At 43.0% G+C, this 16,315-nt stretch overlaps 1 protein-coding gene across 5 annotated transcripts in view; it reads left to right on the forward strand.

The window, feature by feature from the left end:
* Positions 1-360: 360 nt before the first annotated feature.
* Positions 361-16,315, forward strand: part of NAXD (NAD(P)HX dehydratase) — a 75,692-nt gene continuing 59,737 nt past the window's right edge. The window contains exons 1-5 of one of the 5 annotated variants that reach the window (XM_024206165.3): positions 361-452; positions 4,090-4,461; positions 7,959-8,109; positions 13,246-13,291; positions 14,514-14,602. In XM_024206165.3, the coding sequence (XP_024061933.1) occupies positions 386-452; positions 4,090-4,461; positions 7,959-8,109; positions 13,246-13,291; positions 14,514-14,602 (725 nt within the window). In that variant the 5' untranslated portion in view covers positions 361-385. Of the gene's footprint in view, positions 453-482; positions 601-1,943; positions 2,831-4,089; positions 4,462-7,958; positions 8,110-13,245; positions 13,292-14,513; positions 14,603-16,315 lie in introns of those variants that run through there. The other 4 variants (XM_024206158.3, XM_024206151.3, XM_024206182.3 and 1 more) reach the window with 4 other exon arrangements.

A 16,315-nucleotide genomic window follows, 5' to 3' on the forward strand; every position in this document is an offset into this window, starting at 1 on the left:
GGGCGGGGGGCGGCCAGAGCGCCGGGGGGAGGGCGGCGAGCCCGGCTGTGGCCCCGCGCTCCCCGGCGGCCGGAGCGCCGCGCCGCCCCCCTCCAGGTGCCGCCCCAAGCACCAGCTTGGGTGCTTGGTGCCTGGAGCCGGCCCTGCTTCTGGTGCATATTTGTTGCCTTAGATCAGCAGGCCCTGACCTCCTTTCGAGCCTAAGTGCACCCTGTACACAGGGCTGGCTACTCAGCTCTAGCCAGCAGCCCGGCTCTGGTGTGTCTGTCAGGAGCTCGGCTAGAGCCGGGATTGGCTGCCGCTGGTGGGTGTGCCCCAGAGGAAGGCGTGGAGCTCCGGGCCTGTGTAGGCAGCGCACGGTGGCCTGGAGCCGGAAGCAGCGCTGATGAGTTGTGTCAGGCGCTTGCCTGTGTGTTTGGCAGGAGGTGGTGTGAGCCCCGCTTGGTGGCTAGGTAAGAGGAGAGTGCAGAGCGGTGCGTGCGGGGCCCGTTCCCAGGCCACCGTCCGAGATGATTTGGGGAAGGGGCACTGTCACCACTTGTGTGCTCGTAGCACTGGCCTCGGCTGTAGTTACGATCTTCTGGCTGCAGTATGATAAAGGTATAAGCCCTCTCCACTGGGTCTCTCGCCAGTAGGGAATGGGGGACCCGCAGCTTTGTGTGGGCGGCAGCTGCCGCCAGCCTAAGCGAATGGCGGAAGCTTTCTCAGCTCGCCACAGGCCAGACAGGTGTGTTGCTGGCTTTCTGAAAACGGCTGGACAAAGCAAACTGTCCTGTACCCAAGCAGGGTCTCTACTCATCAAACAAACTGCCTGTTGGTTTGGGTTGCCTGGAGTTGATGCTCTGCACCCCACCCTCCGGACTCCCCTGCGGGGTTTTACAGGCGCGACGCGGAGGATTAGAAAGAAAAGCGTGGGTGGGTATTTTCCCAGAGCAGTGCCACGGAAAGCATTGGAAGAAGGGGCTCAGGAAGCGGGCTGTGCTTCCTGCTGTGAGACACAGGGCCTTAGCTGAGAACAGCAATGAGTTGTAATTTGATTTCAGTCGTGTCTTATGTCTACAGCGGTCTGTACAAATATTAGCTAATGTTTAAGCCCAACCTATGCATTGTGCCTTCATCGTTTTATATAAAACCTAGTATACATGGAAATGTGTGTAATGAATATAAACTGTTCTTTAGTCAATTGGATGGAGGCTTTCCCTTGCCATGTTCGCAATCCAGGGCTTCAACGTGAAACTCACTAGCGTCCAAATAGGGGTGAGATGTAAATAGCAGGAAACGTTATATGGGGGGAGCTATACCTGAAAGCTTTATTTTTTGGAGCTGGTGTTTGGTAAGAAGATATTATTATTGAAGAGGTGATTCGGTTGCTCAGGGCAGGGGCTGTCTCTTAACAAGGGGGTCCACATCACATGGACCAGTTTTCAGCATAGGGGCCTCGGTATTTGCCTATCGCCTAACACAATGACCTCCCCAAGTGCGTCTGGACTAAAAATAATGCACCCAGGAGCAAAACTTCCACACCTGCCTTTTACCGTGATGGTGATGGACAAAACTAGCGAGTTCCCCGGGAGCATGACGCACGGGGAGGGGGATGTTTGCCAGGAGCTGCAGAGAGCAGGGCTGAGGGCCAGCCACCGGGGCGGGTTGGTTGTTTAAGGAACCAGCCGCAGCCTGACTCGAGCGGCAGGTGCTGTCTGTGTGTCACCGCTGCATTGCCCGGGCCTGGCCCGGCTGAGCGAGCGCGTAGCTCCGGCGCTGCGACCAGGGGCGCGTGTCCCGCTCCCAGCAGCCGCGGGCCGGCCCGGCTGAGCCCCAGCGTGCGGGGTGAGGTAGCGCGCAGTGCGCGGTGACGCCGGGCGGGGGGGTCTGGGCGCGGAGCTGCCTGCGGCTCCGTGTGTGTGTGAGGGGGGAGGGCAGCGTGCGGGGCTCCGGCCGCGGCGGGCGGGGGCGCCGTGTGATGAGCAGCGAGCGGGGCCTAGCAGCCCAGCCAGCGTCCTGCCGGGGCCGGGGGAGCGGCCGCGCCCGGGTGACTGGTTGAGCGGGCGGCGCCCTGCGCCTGCGGGGCCGCGGCTCCGTCTGCGGGGGGGGGTCCAGACCGGGCGGCGGCCGGAAAGTTTGTTTGTGCGGGGGGCGGCCCGGGCTGGGATGTGGGGCCCGGCGTTCGCTTCTCCGCCACTTGCCGCTGCGCCGCCGGGGCTGTAGGCGAGGCCGGGCGGGCGCTAACCCCCCCCCCCCCCCCGGTGCGCGGCCATTGCAGCGCCGGCCGGCCGGCCGAGGATGATCACCAACACGCGGGGCTTCCTGTGGTCCGACCTGGAGACGCGGGCGCTGCTGGAGATCTGGGGCGAGGCCGACGTGCAGTCGGCGCTGGACGGGAACTTTCGGAACAGCCATGTGTACCGGGACGTGGCCTGCCGCCTGGCCGAGCTGGGCTTCGAGCGCACCCCGGAGCAGTGCCGCATCCGCATCAAGGGCCTCAAGCGCCAGTACTACCAGGCCCGGGACGGGCTGAAGAAGAACGGGCACGCCCGCAAGATTTGCAAGTACTACGACGAGATGGACCGGATCCTCAGCTGCCGGGGCGGGCCGGACAGCGCGCCCGAGCCGCTGGCCCAGCCCGCCGACAGCGCCCAGCCCGTCGCCGGGCCGCCCACGCCGGGCACCCCCCACAACAGCCGCGAGCCCGACACCGAGCTGGACGAGGACGCCGAGCTCGAGTCCCCCCACGACCACTTCACCGAGGACTCGGGCGAGTGCTCGTCCTACGCCGAGCACCCCATCAAGGTGGAGTGCCCCCCGTTCGCCATCCCCGTGCCGCCCGCCGAGGGTGAGTACCAGCAGCCGGGCCGGGGAGCCCCACCCCGTATACACGCCGGTAGGGGAATCCCTCCCCCCGTATTCGCCCCCATATCGTCTGTACCCCCCATACAATAGAAGTACTAGCGCCTCTAACTAACGTGCTTCCAATCGCTTCTGCACTAGCCTCTTCCCTTCCAGACCTCTCTCATCCTCTTCAAGGGGAACTGGATTAAAACGCCTTTAGTCTCTTTAACCCCTTCCCCCCACTATGGAGTCCTATCTCCTCCATTTAATTTCTCTTCTTCTCCTTTTTGCTTTTCTCCTTCCCTATCCCAGTGTTTCGTCCCTTTGACTCTTCCCAGAACCAAAACAGGAGCTGAAAGGAATTAGTTCAGGAAGCTCTTAAAAAATTACAAAGTAAATAGTTGCAATATGGGGGAGGGAGGATGGAGGTTCTGCTGGTTTTAATTCGTTTATCAATAGGAAACAAATCGGAAACTAATGTAGAGATAAGATAGGAGGTGCCAAACCGTTTTGGATAAAAACAGCAGCATCCTCATCATTCCTGCTGTGTTTAAACTTTGCTATAGATTGTTTTCCCATGTACTGTCATTACTTTGCCAAAAACCTAAGTGGGCCTTTTCAAGAACTCTTATTTGATTCAGTTATATAGTACAGTTGCAGGGGATGGGAAATACAGAAAGCAAGATAAAGCCTGCCCCTTTCCCTGTTGCCCTTTGTACTCTGCACAAATGTTTTTTTAAAGTCCAATCTTATGCTGTGTGTATTTGTCTAAAACCTGAATCTGTCTTCAGAACACTCAGAAGTTAGCCAATTGGTTGACCAATCTCCTTTTTACACATAAATCTCATCAAAGTGTTGTTTACACTAACATCTTTTTTGAAATGCAAATCTAAAACGCCAGCAGGCTGAAACTCAATTCTGATTAGTGTAATTACCTGCAATACACAAATGAGGCTGTACTGTTGAATAGCCTTCACAAACCTTTTTAAAAGATCAAAAAGCCTCTTCCTATTTTTGAAGTTTAGTACTACAGCAGTTAAAAGGTGTCCCTATTTGATTTTAGGTTATGCAGATAACTTTTTGGATAAGCATGTATTCCCTATTTTAAAATCATCAGAAATAATCATGCTTAATTTTGAAACAAAATAATACCTTGATATGGCAAAATAGATCTACATTTCACAAAGGGAACAGTTTTACTATTTACTCGTTCCTTTTAGTATGTCTGGAAGGTTGAATATAATTTTATCTACTTTGTTTTAGGCTTTAAACAAATCAATGCTCAAACCAGTACACAACCACTCTCTCAACCCAAAAGATCAAAAAAACGCCATGCAAATTTAACACTGGATAAAATGATGGAAAAATTCCTTCAACAAAGTGTGGATACAGAAGAGAAATTTTACAAATATGAAGAGCAGCGGCTTAAAATTGAGGACAAGCGCCGTGAAGCTGAGCATGCTCGAGAACTCCAGATGTTACAAATGTTGGGACAGATGTTGGCAGGAATTTCTTCTACAGTATCACAAAGGTCACAGTCTATGCCAACTAGTCCTCCTCAGAGAGCAAATCACCGATCATATGGCGATAACTTTAATTATAATGCTATGACAGCAGCACTTTCTCCACCAATAGGTACTTCATTCTATAGCATAAATAAGATCTATTATATTTAAAAGATTTGTGCGATGGCTGGTGTTAGTATCTGAAAATAAATGTCTAGCTTTGACTTATTTTCAATATTGTGATGAGTTTTTTGTCTGTAAATTGAATTAAAATGTCTTGCCATGCTATTGTACTGATATTTTAAAAAAAAAAAGCTCTAACAAATTCTAAATATTGACCGAACATTTTGGAAAAGTAGTCCATAAGAACTGGTCAGTTCATGTCACATTCAGATCTGTATAGAATGCAATTATATAGAATATGCAGTTGTATATAATATGTTAGGAGCTTAACCTTTACTGAAAATGATCTGGAAGCAAGAATGTGTCTTGCAGCAGAATAAAACAATAGTCTACATAAAATTGAAAAAAGAAATATAGATCTTAACATTTTTCAGTAATAATCTTGCTGTCAAAGCTTTCATCATCCTTGAAAATGTTAATTCAAAGTAATGAAAGACCTCGAAAAATAACATGTATTGGGGGTTTTTAACAGTGGGTATGTCAGACATGTTTTGAACATTATGGCTGGAATCCTGACCCTGCTGAAGTCAAAGGAAGTTTTGCCATTCACTTCAGTAGGGCCTGGATTTCACTCTAGATCAGCGGTTCTCAAACTGGGTTGCAACCCTGTTTTAGTGGGGTCACCAGGGCTGGCTTAGACTTGCTGAGACCCAGGGCCGAAGCTGAAGCCTGAGCTCCACCACCTGGGGCCGAAGCCTGAGGGCTCCTGCCCTGGGTGGCAGAGCTTAAGTTATAGGCCCCCTGCCTGGGGCTGAAGCCCTTGGGCTTCAGTTTTGGCCCCCCTACATGGGGCAGTGGGGCTTGGGCTTTGGCCCCCCATCCTGGGTTCATGTAATAATTTTTGTTGTCAGAATTGGGTCGTGGTGCAATGAAGTTTGAGAATCCCTGCTCTAGATATTGAATTATGTGACGGTATAGTTTATCTACAGGCCAAGGGTCAGATCCTCAAATTATGTAAATTATCATCGCTCAGCTGAATGCTATGGAGCTATGACAGTTTATGCCTGCTTGAGGATCTATCCTTCAAATACTTACAGTTCTTTACAAAAATATCTTGAATCTTATTTTCCTCCTGAACCAATTCATTTATGAATTTATCAGGGTCTGGATTTTTCAGAATATCCTTAGAATTGGCATCTATGCAAAGTTGTTTTGTTGTTGTTTTTTCCCCCCCTTTACAGAAGGTGTGTGGACTAGAGTCTAATCAAGTATGCAATACATAGTAACACAGACTTTTTTCAAGATTTGTGTCATTTATATTGATGATCTCTCTGTATGTTCACATAGAAAGAATGGACCGTAACAGTAATCGCATACCAATTGTTTTGTCAACTTTGACAGCAAAGCCTATATGGCTTATGATGTTTATAGCCCATCAGGTTGGAATTAACAGTTTTATTTTACTTTTTGTTTTTAAAATCATATGTGGGTTCAGTATTCAATGGATGGGTAGTCTTAAAAAAATAATAGAGATAAGCAGAATTAGAAATAAAACTCTGTAAGCCTGTCCCGAACCAGAAACTGGCTATCAGAACTTATAGTTTGGACATTTAAATAACCAAATAAATGTAAGGCCCAGTCCTATGTTTCTCTGACCTCCAAACTTCTCTTTAAATTTAGTGGAGTCTTGAATGAATGTTCGGGCCTGTTATGGTTTAAGTTAACATACTTTCTTATTCTATTGAATAAGATATCTGGTCTGTAGTATTACTTTTTGTTGTCATAATAGTTTATCCAAGTGTTTGAGTAATATTTAAATTAGAACCTGTATGTATACTACAGTTTTTCTTACAAATAGTGGTTTCACTTTTCAGTCTAACTTAGAAAACAGATACAGAAAACTACTTAAGCTCCTAAATCTTGAACACAGTACACAGGGCCATCCTTACCGATACGCAAAGTACGCAGCTGCGTAGGACACCAGGAAATTTGGGGCACCAAATTTCCTGGTGCCCTGCGCAGCTGCTGCTGCTTCAGCCCCTGCTCCGGCTCTTCCCCAGGGCCCCTTCCCCTGCTCTGCCCCGCCTCTTCCCCGCCCCAGCCCCGCCCCCACTCTCCTGAGGGTTCTAGAAGCGGTTGGGCCTGCACTCACCGGTAAGTAGAGCGACCCGGCCCCAGCCTGCTCTGCTCCCCTGGCTCCCTGCTGCGTTGCCGGCAAGTGCTGGGGGGCAGTTCCCCCTCCTCCTCCCAAGCCTGGGAGCCAGGGGAGCAGAGCAGGCTGGGGATGGGGGCTGGCCACTTCCTGGGGCCACTCCCCATGGAGGCCTGGGGTGGGGCCCCACACAGCCCCCCCGTGGGCGGGGGGTGCAGCTGCGTAGGGCACCAAAATAGCTAGGGATGGCCCTGACAGTACATGTTTAGCCTTAATATTTATTACTTCTAAAATGCATTCACTTTTAATCTGAAAGACATTCGATTAACTGTGAAAACCTGAAGCCAGGTTTTCATACTACATTTGATGATGCAGATGTATAGTTGTAAATTTATACTGTAGCAAGAGAAACTCAGAATTGACTTCCAATCATGAGTTTTGTTTTTTTTACAGTTTATAATAAAATATGCTTTAAAAGTAATTATTTAAGGCAACATATATGTTAATGATTTAGGACCTTACTTATTTGTATCTAAAGTTAAAGTGAAATCTTTAGGCAGAAGTGAAATCCAGTCTAGAGTTCCTTTTTTTTTTTTTTCATGTTTTCTACTGTTTTCCCCTCATTATAGAGTCTCTGTTCTAGAAAAGCAAGGAAACTGAAGGTTTTTTAGCAGCCATGGCCCTGTAAGTAGGTTGTGAGGTGTAAGGGATGCATATTTCTTGTAGATTTTGGTAGAAAACTAGATAGTTTGTAAAATGTGGAGTAATTTTAAGAGGGAAATATTGCCCTATTTCCAGAGCAGAGATGAGTTTTGTTATATTCTGCATTGTGACAATGATATTTTGGCCATGCTCCAAGAAGGTTAGTTTTTGATCCCAATGGGAGTGGAATGCCTGTATTATAGAAGGATTTTCAAAACAAGAGATCAGCCAGGAATATTTATCATTATTGAACACTATAAAGTGATTTTTGCTACAGTTTAGCTAGGCTGGTTTAATGTTAGATTCTGTAAATGTTGGAGAAAAGGGTTTTCTGCTGACATTGCTGGTATTTTCTTATTTGTTAACTCTGAAAATATTCTGGTGTGTCCTAACTTTCTTCAAACATCTTTTTTTCTACTTGTGGTGTTGGTATGGCAAGGACAATTACTGAGTACAAGACTGAATAGTTTTATTAAAAGTAAAATTGGAGAGTTTGGGTTTTTTAATCATTCTGTATGACTGTGTAACACCTCTGTTATAGAAATTGAGTACACCAATACTTCTGAATGTTTCAAAATTCACTGAGGTTTCTATCAATTTAAAAAGAAACATTTCTGAAGTAATTTTTTTAATGTCTTTATCTTTTTCAGTTATCGAGAGAGCCTTTTCAGTACACAAAACACATTCTATAAAGGATATGGAGAATATTTTTCAATTGGTGCGCAATGTTATTCCTCCTCTAACAGCAAAGAAGCATAAAGGTCAAGATGGACGGATAGGCATCGTGGGAGGATGTCAAGAGTAAGTTAAACAGAAATATATATGCTGTTGTTGATTAGGGATCTCAAGTACATGTTTTACTACTTTTAAAAAGCATTTAAATTGAAAATACTGTTTTTAAGGGATTGTGAACCCCATGTTTTCAAAGGGGCCTTTGCTTAGTCCATCATTAGAATCAGAATACATGTCCCCCTATGTCAGTGATGCAAGACTTAAGGGTTGGCTATTTCCTGGCGGGAAAACTAGTTTAGGACAGGGCTGGTAAATACCAGTTTAAACTGGGAAACTGGAAGAATAAAATTATTAGAACATACTAATGAAAATTACTGGCAAATATCGAGCAATTTGATGATGATTTTGCAGTAACATGGTCCCTTTTAATTTCAGTTAAAATAAAACAAAAAAGACCCTCCACCTAAACTGTATGCTAGTGCCTAAGCTACCTCAAACAGAAACTGAAACTTCTGAATCTGGGAATACCCCTTCTTTCCTGTAGCAATGAAAATTACATGTTTGTTAAGCAAACAGAGAAGGGGAATTCCCAGATTCAGAAGTTTCAGTTTCTGTTTGAGGTAAATTGCCAAACTAACTGTTTAGTCCAGTACTCTGTCTCTTGATTTGGCTAGCTGGAGTACAATTGCTGCAACTGAATTCCCGTGTACGGTGACTCAAGTCAAAGTATTTCAGCATGAGCAAAGGTGGAAGACCACTTGACCCAGTTCATGGCTATTTTGAGAAAGTTCATGGTGGCATCAAAGAGAGTCTTAAAGGCAGAAATTGCAAAGAAAAAGAGAATGGGAAGGCAGACCATATGAGGAAACATTTTGCAAAATGCTGTGGAAAGAAGACAGACACCAGACCCCCTTTGGCTAAATGCATGGATCAACATTCACACTGCACTCCCCGTCAGTATCTGGCCCAACTCGGGGAAGCTAATGATCCAACCAGCGGACCAAATTTGGTGTTGAATCCTGGTCACGTGCCACCTGAGGCATGTTGCGCATACACTATGTAGTAGAATTGGAATCAAACCCTGAGGATGAGTACCGATAATACCTACATTGCCATTGCCAACTACATCAAAAAACAGCTAGATCCAGGTCGGCTAAAGAAAACAAGGAGTAAGTATCATGGGTTTTTGACCCACAAATGGATATTTTTATAACAAAAACAACTCCAAAACTGAAACAAAAGTTAGACTTGAAAATTGCAGAATATTTTATGGCTATAATATTCCTTTCTCTTTTATTCAACATCCAACTTTTCAAGCAATGATTAGATGCCTAAGGCCAAGCTGCAAAGCATCCAGTCGAAAGCAGGTAGCAGGTGAACTGTTAAACACAAATACTGATGGCTTGAGGATAATAGCACGCAATAAATTATATGGAAAAGCAGATGGTTGGAGTAATGTGTAGTGACTCAGTGATAGCTAACTGTATGCACACTGGGAAAATTGTGGTTTATGTATCAGTGGTTGTGAGCTAGGCACCTCTGTATTCACACCCTTCACACCACTGCAATGATTTTTGTACAGCTTATGCCTTGTGAGGTATAATTTGAAAACAAATAACATGCTGGCCAATAATATCATTGTACAATATATGTAACAAGGCTGTGTGTGAAACTATGGATACTCACTAATATTATGCTTTAAAGTCTGTGACTAAAAGGTGTTTAAACATGGCATGTCAGGGGGAGTTGATAAACAGGTTTTCCTCAGACAAGAAAAGAGGCCAACACCTCAGAACAGGTGTGACCAAATTCAGTGAGCTATTCATTTGTGTGGGAAGTTGCCGCAGGAAGAGATAATGTCCATAGTAGCAACAACCAGTGGGGGAGGAACCAGCTTGGAGCCTTATCCTCCAAACCTCATGGCTCCTTTATTCAGCATGAACTAATGAACTTTACCCGAGGGTACCCTTCAGAAGAATATGTTTCAAAGGTTCACTGAACTATAAAGAGAGTGGGAGTGAGCCCCTAAGGGATTCTTTGCCTTAAGGAGACAAAGAAACAAAGCAATTTGATCTCTGTGATGTCCTGACCAGGCCATTTAGTTAAAAGGTGGAAAGAAGACTGGATCAGAGGAAAATCATTTTTAACAAAGACTATCTTACTAGATTTAAGTTTTACATTTTTAGATGCATATTTTCACTTTTGTTATCATTTCTGACTTCATCTCTTGAATGCACTTAAAATCTCTGTATTTTTGATTAAATAAACTTGTTTTACTTTTATTCCAAATCAGCCTACTGCTACGTTTGACTTAAATTCATTATTAATTCCAGTTAAAGCAACAGGCTACTGTGCTCTTATGTCTTTAAAGGAGCAACAGACAGTATTACTTCTCTGAATGTTCCAGGACAGGGCTGGACATTTTCAGGGTAGATAGTTTTGGGGAAATTTGGGATTGGGGGTGTATTGGGGTCACTTGGCTAATAAAAACAAAGGCTGGTGGAGACCAGAGTTTGACTGTAGTGTAGCAAGCAGGCTGCTGGAATCAGAGCTGCTTAACATAGTCATTCAGTGCATGCTTGACGCTGGATGGGAGCGGACAGACAGGGAGCTACAGCAGCAGAGCATTTTAAGGCATTCAGACTTACAGGGCAAGTAGTGACACAACCTCTCACTAGTCTGGGTTAAATCTCAAAATGTGACAGAGGTTGAGACTGGAAGCAATAAGACTGGAAAGTACTGTGCTACCCTGGCAAGAGAAGCCAAGACATTAGTAAATGAATTGTATGTTTTTGTGGTGTTAAGAGCTACCTGACAGACAGTGGGGGAAAAAGATGTAAAGAATGAGAAGTGATTTGGAAAAAATGACACTTTAGTTACTTATGGACTTGCTTTACATTGGCTAAATCTACTTGGACAAGACCTTGCACCAAGTGCTTTGATAAAACATGTAGTAGATTTACAAAAATATTTGTGAATACTGGAGCCTGTTCAAAAAAATGCCAAGGATCTGTAGAATCCCACATCCCTGGTGAGACACAATGGAACAGTCAAATAACATGTCTGGAAACATAAATTAAAAATTGGCGCTGTTATCTCAAGATTGTGAGTGATCATGAGGCAGAGTTTGAAGATAGAGTGGTCAGTATAACTAATTATCAAGGGATTTACCAAGAAGCATAAGAACTTGATCAGTCAATGGAAACCAGTTGCTGTGGCATTTGACATATTCCAAAGGGGTGCATTAACATTTGCAGTGGTATGCAAAGTATGGTTGGATCTACTGAAGATTTTGCAGCGCGCAAAGCAACAGCACAAAAGAGATTTCATGAAGCAATTACTCCTGTATGCATGTTGGCCAACCTGGTTTGGTCTTCATCTAAAATAAGCAGGAAAGAAATTGTCAACTGAACAAGAAGAAATTGCCAGTTCGTGGTTGCTCAGTAAAAATCCTTACTTTCTGCCATATTCACTTGCATTTAAAGTAGAAACTCCATATCCAAAATCAGTATTTTCATCTGCTATGAAGGAAAAAGTTTCCTCTGTAGCATGGTGGAAAAACCTGAAGAGTAATGATATTGCATCTGACTTCATAGAACTGGTAGTGCAATTGCATCAGTGTTCAGCAAGCATAGAACAAATCTTTTCAAACTTCGGATACATCGGTTCAAAATTGAGGCTCAGTTTGTACACTTCATCGAAGTTGGGCTTGTGCTACAGAATGCTGTACGGCCAGATGGACCTGGAGTGGTAGTCTACAACTCTGCGTGCTTCTGATTGCTTAATGCTTCAAGCCTACAGCTCTGCATTATTGTCACTTTCACAGAATCAACTGTTTTTGATTTTTGTTTATATAATATGGAAAAATGGAACAGGTCCTGGCTGACATGTATAACTTCCTTGAGAAATTACCAAACAAAATGTGTAGACATTCCCATGTTCAATGCTATGATTACATATATTAGAATTACACCCACTTCAGTTTTACTTTTTTTGCCAAACTTAAGCTAATAGATTCAGAAATTTAATTTATGTAACCACAATTTGAATGTAGCTAAAACTGAGTGTAAGGTGGTATGCATTAATGAAATAGTTTCTATCATAGTCACCGTTTAAGGCACTTTCTAACTAGCTTTTCCTGTGGTAGTAAAAACCATCTCTGGTAAATGTTATGCCATCCCTGTTTTGGCTATACATGCAGTTGAAGTTTGGTCATTTGAGTTCCATTCCCCTCTACCTTCTCTCTTCTTTCCACCCTAATCTCTTACTTTAAATTACCTTCTACATTGTGTGAAAGGAGCTTATGGGAGAAGCGTTGAGAATAAAGTAACAAGGTGAAACATCTGCTGTAGACTGATCATAGTTGTGATGTCCTTATACAATTCCTGACTTACACCAGCCTTATGAACTACATCTTGGCTACCTGGTCATGGTCCTTGGTTTGGATTCAAGCTGCCTTTTGCTGCTGATCTGGTAACCTGACCCTTTCTGACACCTGACACTCAGTTTTGCTCTCTGGCCTGTCTTGAACTCTGACCTGCTCTGATCCCTAGGCAAGACTGCTGATTGTCCCAGTCGTGACACCCATTGTGATACTTTGGGTGAGTCATTTCACCTTACTGTGCCTCAGTTTAGAGATGGCCAAATAGGAGATATTACCTCTTGTGAAGTGCTTGGAAATCTGCAGATTAAAAATACCACATAAAGAGCTAAATACACTATTTTGTTACAGTTAGGATTTCCCTATTGGATTACCCTTGTCTCTCTAATTCACTTTTTGATTGGTCTACTAGAGCCCAAATTTGACCTGCCAAGCCATGTTCCAAGGTACTATCTTTTATACTTGAGCTTTTTCTGAGTCTCTTTTCTGAATGGATTGAGTCTGTCTCTCTCGTGCTTATGTGAATACTTTGAGATGACTCTCTTATTTTAGCTTTTATTTGTGATGTAATCCATGTAAATATCACACAAGTGAGAGTGAATGAATAGGGTGAAATCTCCGCCTTATTGAAGTCACTTGGAGTTTTGCTATTGACTTCAGTGGGGCCAGGATTTCACCCATCCTTTATAAATAAGAACTACTTGAGTTTATTTCACTTGCTCTTGAATTCGATTCTTCATTGTAGCAGGGTGATCAACTGCTAACTTTATCTTTTGATACAATTGTGTGTCTGTTTCCTAACCTAGAAAATGTTTCACTTGTAGGTACACTGGGGCACCATATTTTGCTGCAATTTCAGCTCTAAAAGTGGTATGTGTTTTTCTGCCTTCATGTGTAATGTATTTTTAATAACATAAGTGGATTGTCTAGTGTCATATGTAAAAGGCTTGCATTGTACTGTGCATGGGATTTTAGTTCTACTAGAAATGTAACCTTTTTTATCTTTTTAATAATTTCTGAGTTCTAGAAGGTTCATATTCTTCTTAGTCATAGAAGTTATCAGATTTGTAGAAGTCATTCATTATTTTTTTTTCAGTAAACTAAGTTTATTATTATTTAATTTAGGCAAGACCAAAAATAATTTAACCTGGGCTCTTTTGTGTTTAAAGTTGGACAGAGATGACTACTCAGTATCCAACAAGATACTATGGCCATAATACAGCCATTTGATATGTGCAGGCAGTCTTACTGAACCTTACTGAATTCAGTGGGCCTATGCACAGGCATAACATTTCACCGTAACAGAACACACTTCAGGATCAGGACCTTAAATTGCTCAGGGCTTGGAAAATATTAAATGATGATAGTAATACACCAGAGGAGCCATTAGTTGGTTACTGTCTTCCGTTAGGTGTTTGTATCTTTTAATTTTGGTTTGGTATTTCTTTCTACATCCGAAGTATTGGAAACTTCTTGTCCCTGGCTACTTAACCTACGTGTATATTATTTTTGCTTTTTCTTATTAGAGGTAAAAGAAGCTTAGGGTCAAACTCAGAAATGCGTGCAATTCAACTGTAATAAATGAAATTGTGCCAGTTTATCTCTAGTCCAGATTTGGCTGGGACTGGAAAAGAACTCATGGGTAATCTTGTTTATCCTGCATGAATATAGCACAACACCGATTTTTGTTTGTGCTGTAACCCAGCTCCTACTTGGCTGTGTCCTTTTTGTCTTTCCTTACTGTGGGCCTAGGCCTATCATTCTTGCTCATGCATGAATGGAGAGGATTACTCCTGTGATAAAGGGTTTCAAGATCTGGCCCTAAACTTTCACTGATTTTGCCCTAATCCTGTTCAGTAAGCAAGTATTTCTGTAAGTTTGCAATTTAGCATGGAAGTTAGATTTAAGAAATAAAGTAATTTCTCTCCAAACTATTGACTGGCATGCTAGTCAAGATGGAACAAACAGATACCAAGTTTGCTTTATTTAACAAGCAGTAGGAATTCATAGTTGTTCAGTGAATAACTATTGGAATAATTGTTTAGGCACTACTAAGATTACAAATTGTAATTCTGCAAATTTTCTTTCTTAGGGTGCAGACTTATCCCACGTATTTTGTACCAAAGATGCCGCAGCTGTAATAAAGTCATATAGTCCAGAACTGATTGTTCATCCAGTGCTGTAAGTGACTTTTTTTTTCTTTAAATGATCAAGTCAAGACTACTAGATTGAACATTTCAGTGTGACAGTTCATTAATTTACATTATTTCTCTTCCTGAATCACAGGACCGGTGAATCAGAGGTTAAAAAAGTGATTATATATTACGTATTTTCATTTAAGAGCACGTGGAGTTTCTGACCTGTTAGAACCACTTTGTGTGTGTTTCTGTCAAAGCACAAATTAAAAAAGCAAAGATTATTCTTTCAGCTTGCTTGCTGATGTGTTTGTAATTGTAATGCATTAAATGAGAGCAGTCACAAAATCCAGAACTGAGTATGAAACAAGTCAGCATTTTAGAATCTCTTTTTAAAAGCCAAAATAAAACACTCTCATCCCAAATTTCTTCCTTCTTGGTTCTGAATCAGTTTTACTTTCTCACCACTGTGGACATAACACTATTCATGCTAAATTACTGCACGAGAAACTGATTTTAATTTTTTTATGATTTTTATGGTTCTTCTTAAATGTTTCACCTTGTAGATAACAAATCTAGCCATTACGGGGTTAACTAGATGCAATATAAAATATCAAGGGCTGCTTATATCAATTTGTAAGGGGTAGTTGGTTTGTTTGTTTCAGTTGTTGGCTGGAGTGTGTCGCTAACTGGATATCTTACAGGAGACATTGTTTGGGTTAGGTTTTGCAAATTGTTGGGCATGAGTGTACCAAATAAGAATCAAGCTCTAGAGCCCTGTAAGCAAGGCCTATGGTAAGCTTGCAGTACAAATTGCACTGCATTGGTGTAAATCATGTCTACACACACTAGAGCCTTATCTAAACTAGAAAAAACAGCGCTTTTAAAAACAAGAGTCAAAACATTTGATAAATGCTACCGTAGACAGGATGTAATACTTTAAAAAACATGTTAGCACCTTTTTTAAAGTGATCAACTCCGAAGGGAAGCCTGGGATTGACAGCTACCAGTTAGCACATTTTAAAGATGTTAAACCTTTTCTATGTGAAAATTTGCATTTAAAAATGTGTTTAAAACAAGTAAGCAATCAGGGTTTTTTGGGGGATGGGGGCTTGTTGGTGTTTTTGTTGTTGTTGTAAAAGCACACCTTTTTGTTTTCCTGGTGTAGACAAGGTAGAGTTGTTTGCATTGCCCTGGTGCAACCACATTAATGTCTATAATCCAGTGACTAGATCCTCAGCTGGTGTAAATTGCCACAGCTCCATTGAAGTCAGTGGCGCTATGACAGTTGGGCTAACCAATGTGATTTTATATGGGAGGAGTTAATACACAGTACTGTTGACTAGTTTGGTGGTAATGGAAAAGTATCATAGGAAAAAAATGAGACAATATGGTCAGAAAGGAGAGAACCATGAGCAAACAAGAGATTGCTGGATCTCATCTCTCTAAATCTCTATTTGTGGAATTTCTACGGATTCTTTTTTTCCACACAGATTTTAGTTCAGCGTCTTCTATAGAATAAAATTGTCAGTTTAAAAAAAGAAAAATTTTGCCCCTCTGGTTGCAAAGAGAACCTTTTGACGCTAATCTGATGCGCTATCCTATTCATTCTGTAAAATAGACAAACGCTGTATGGGGGGGGTGTGTGTGTGTGTGTGTGCGTGCGCGCCCTGGCCCTGGCCCTGGCACTGGCCCCAGTCATCCAAATAGAACATTAGGTCTGAAGCCTGATCACTGTTTAAGTGTCAGTATTGTTAAT

This window comes from Terrapene carolina, unplaced genomic scaffold (genome assembly GCF_002925995.2).
Source record: "Terrapene carolina triunguis isolate 2854851 unplaced genomic scaffold, T_m_triunguis-2.0 Scaffold21, whole genome shotgun sequence".
NCBI lineage: Eukaryota > Metazoa > Chordata > Testudines > Emydidae > Terrapene > Terrapene triunguis.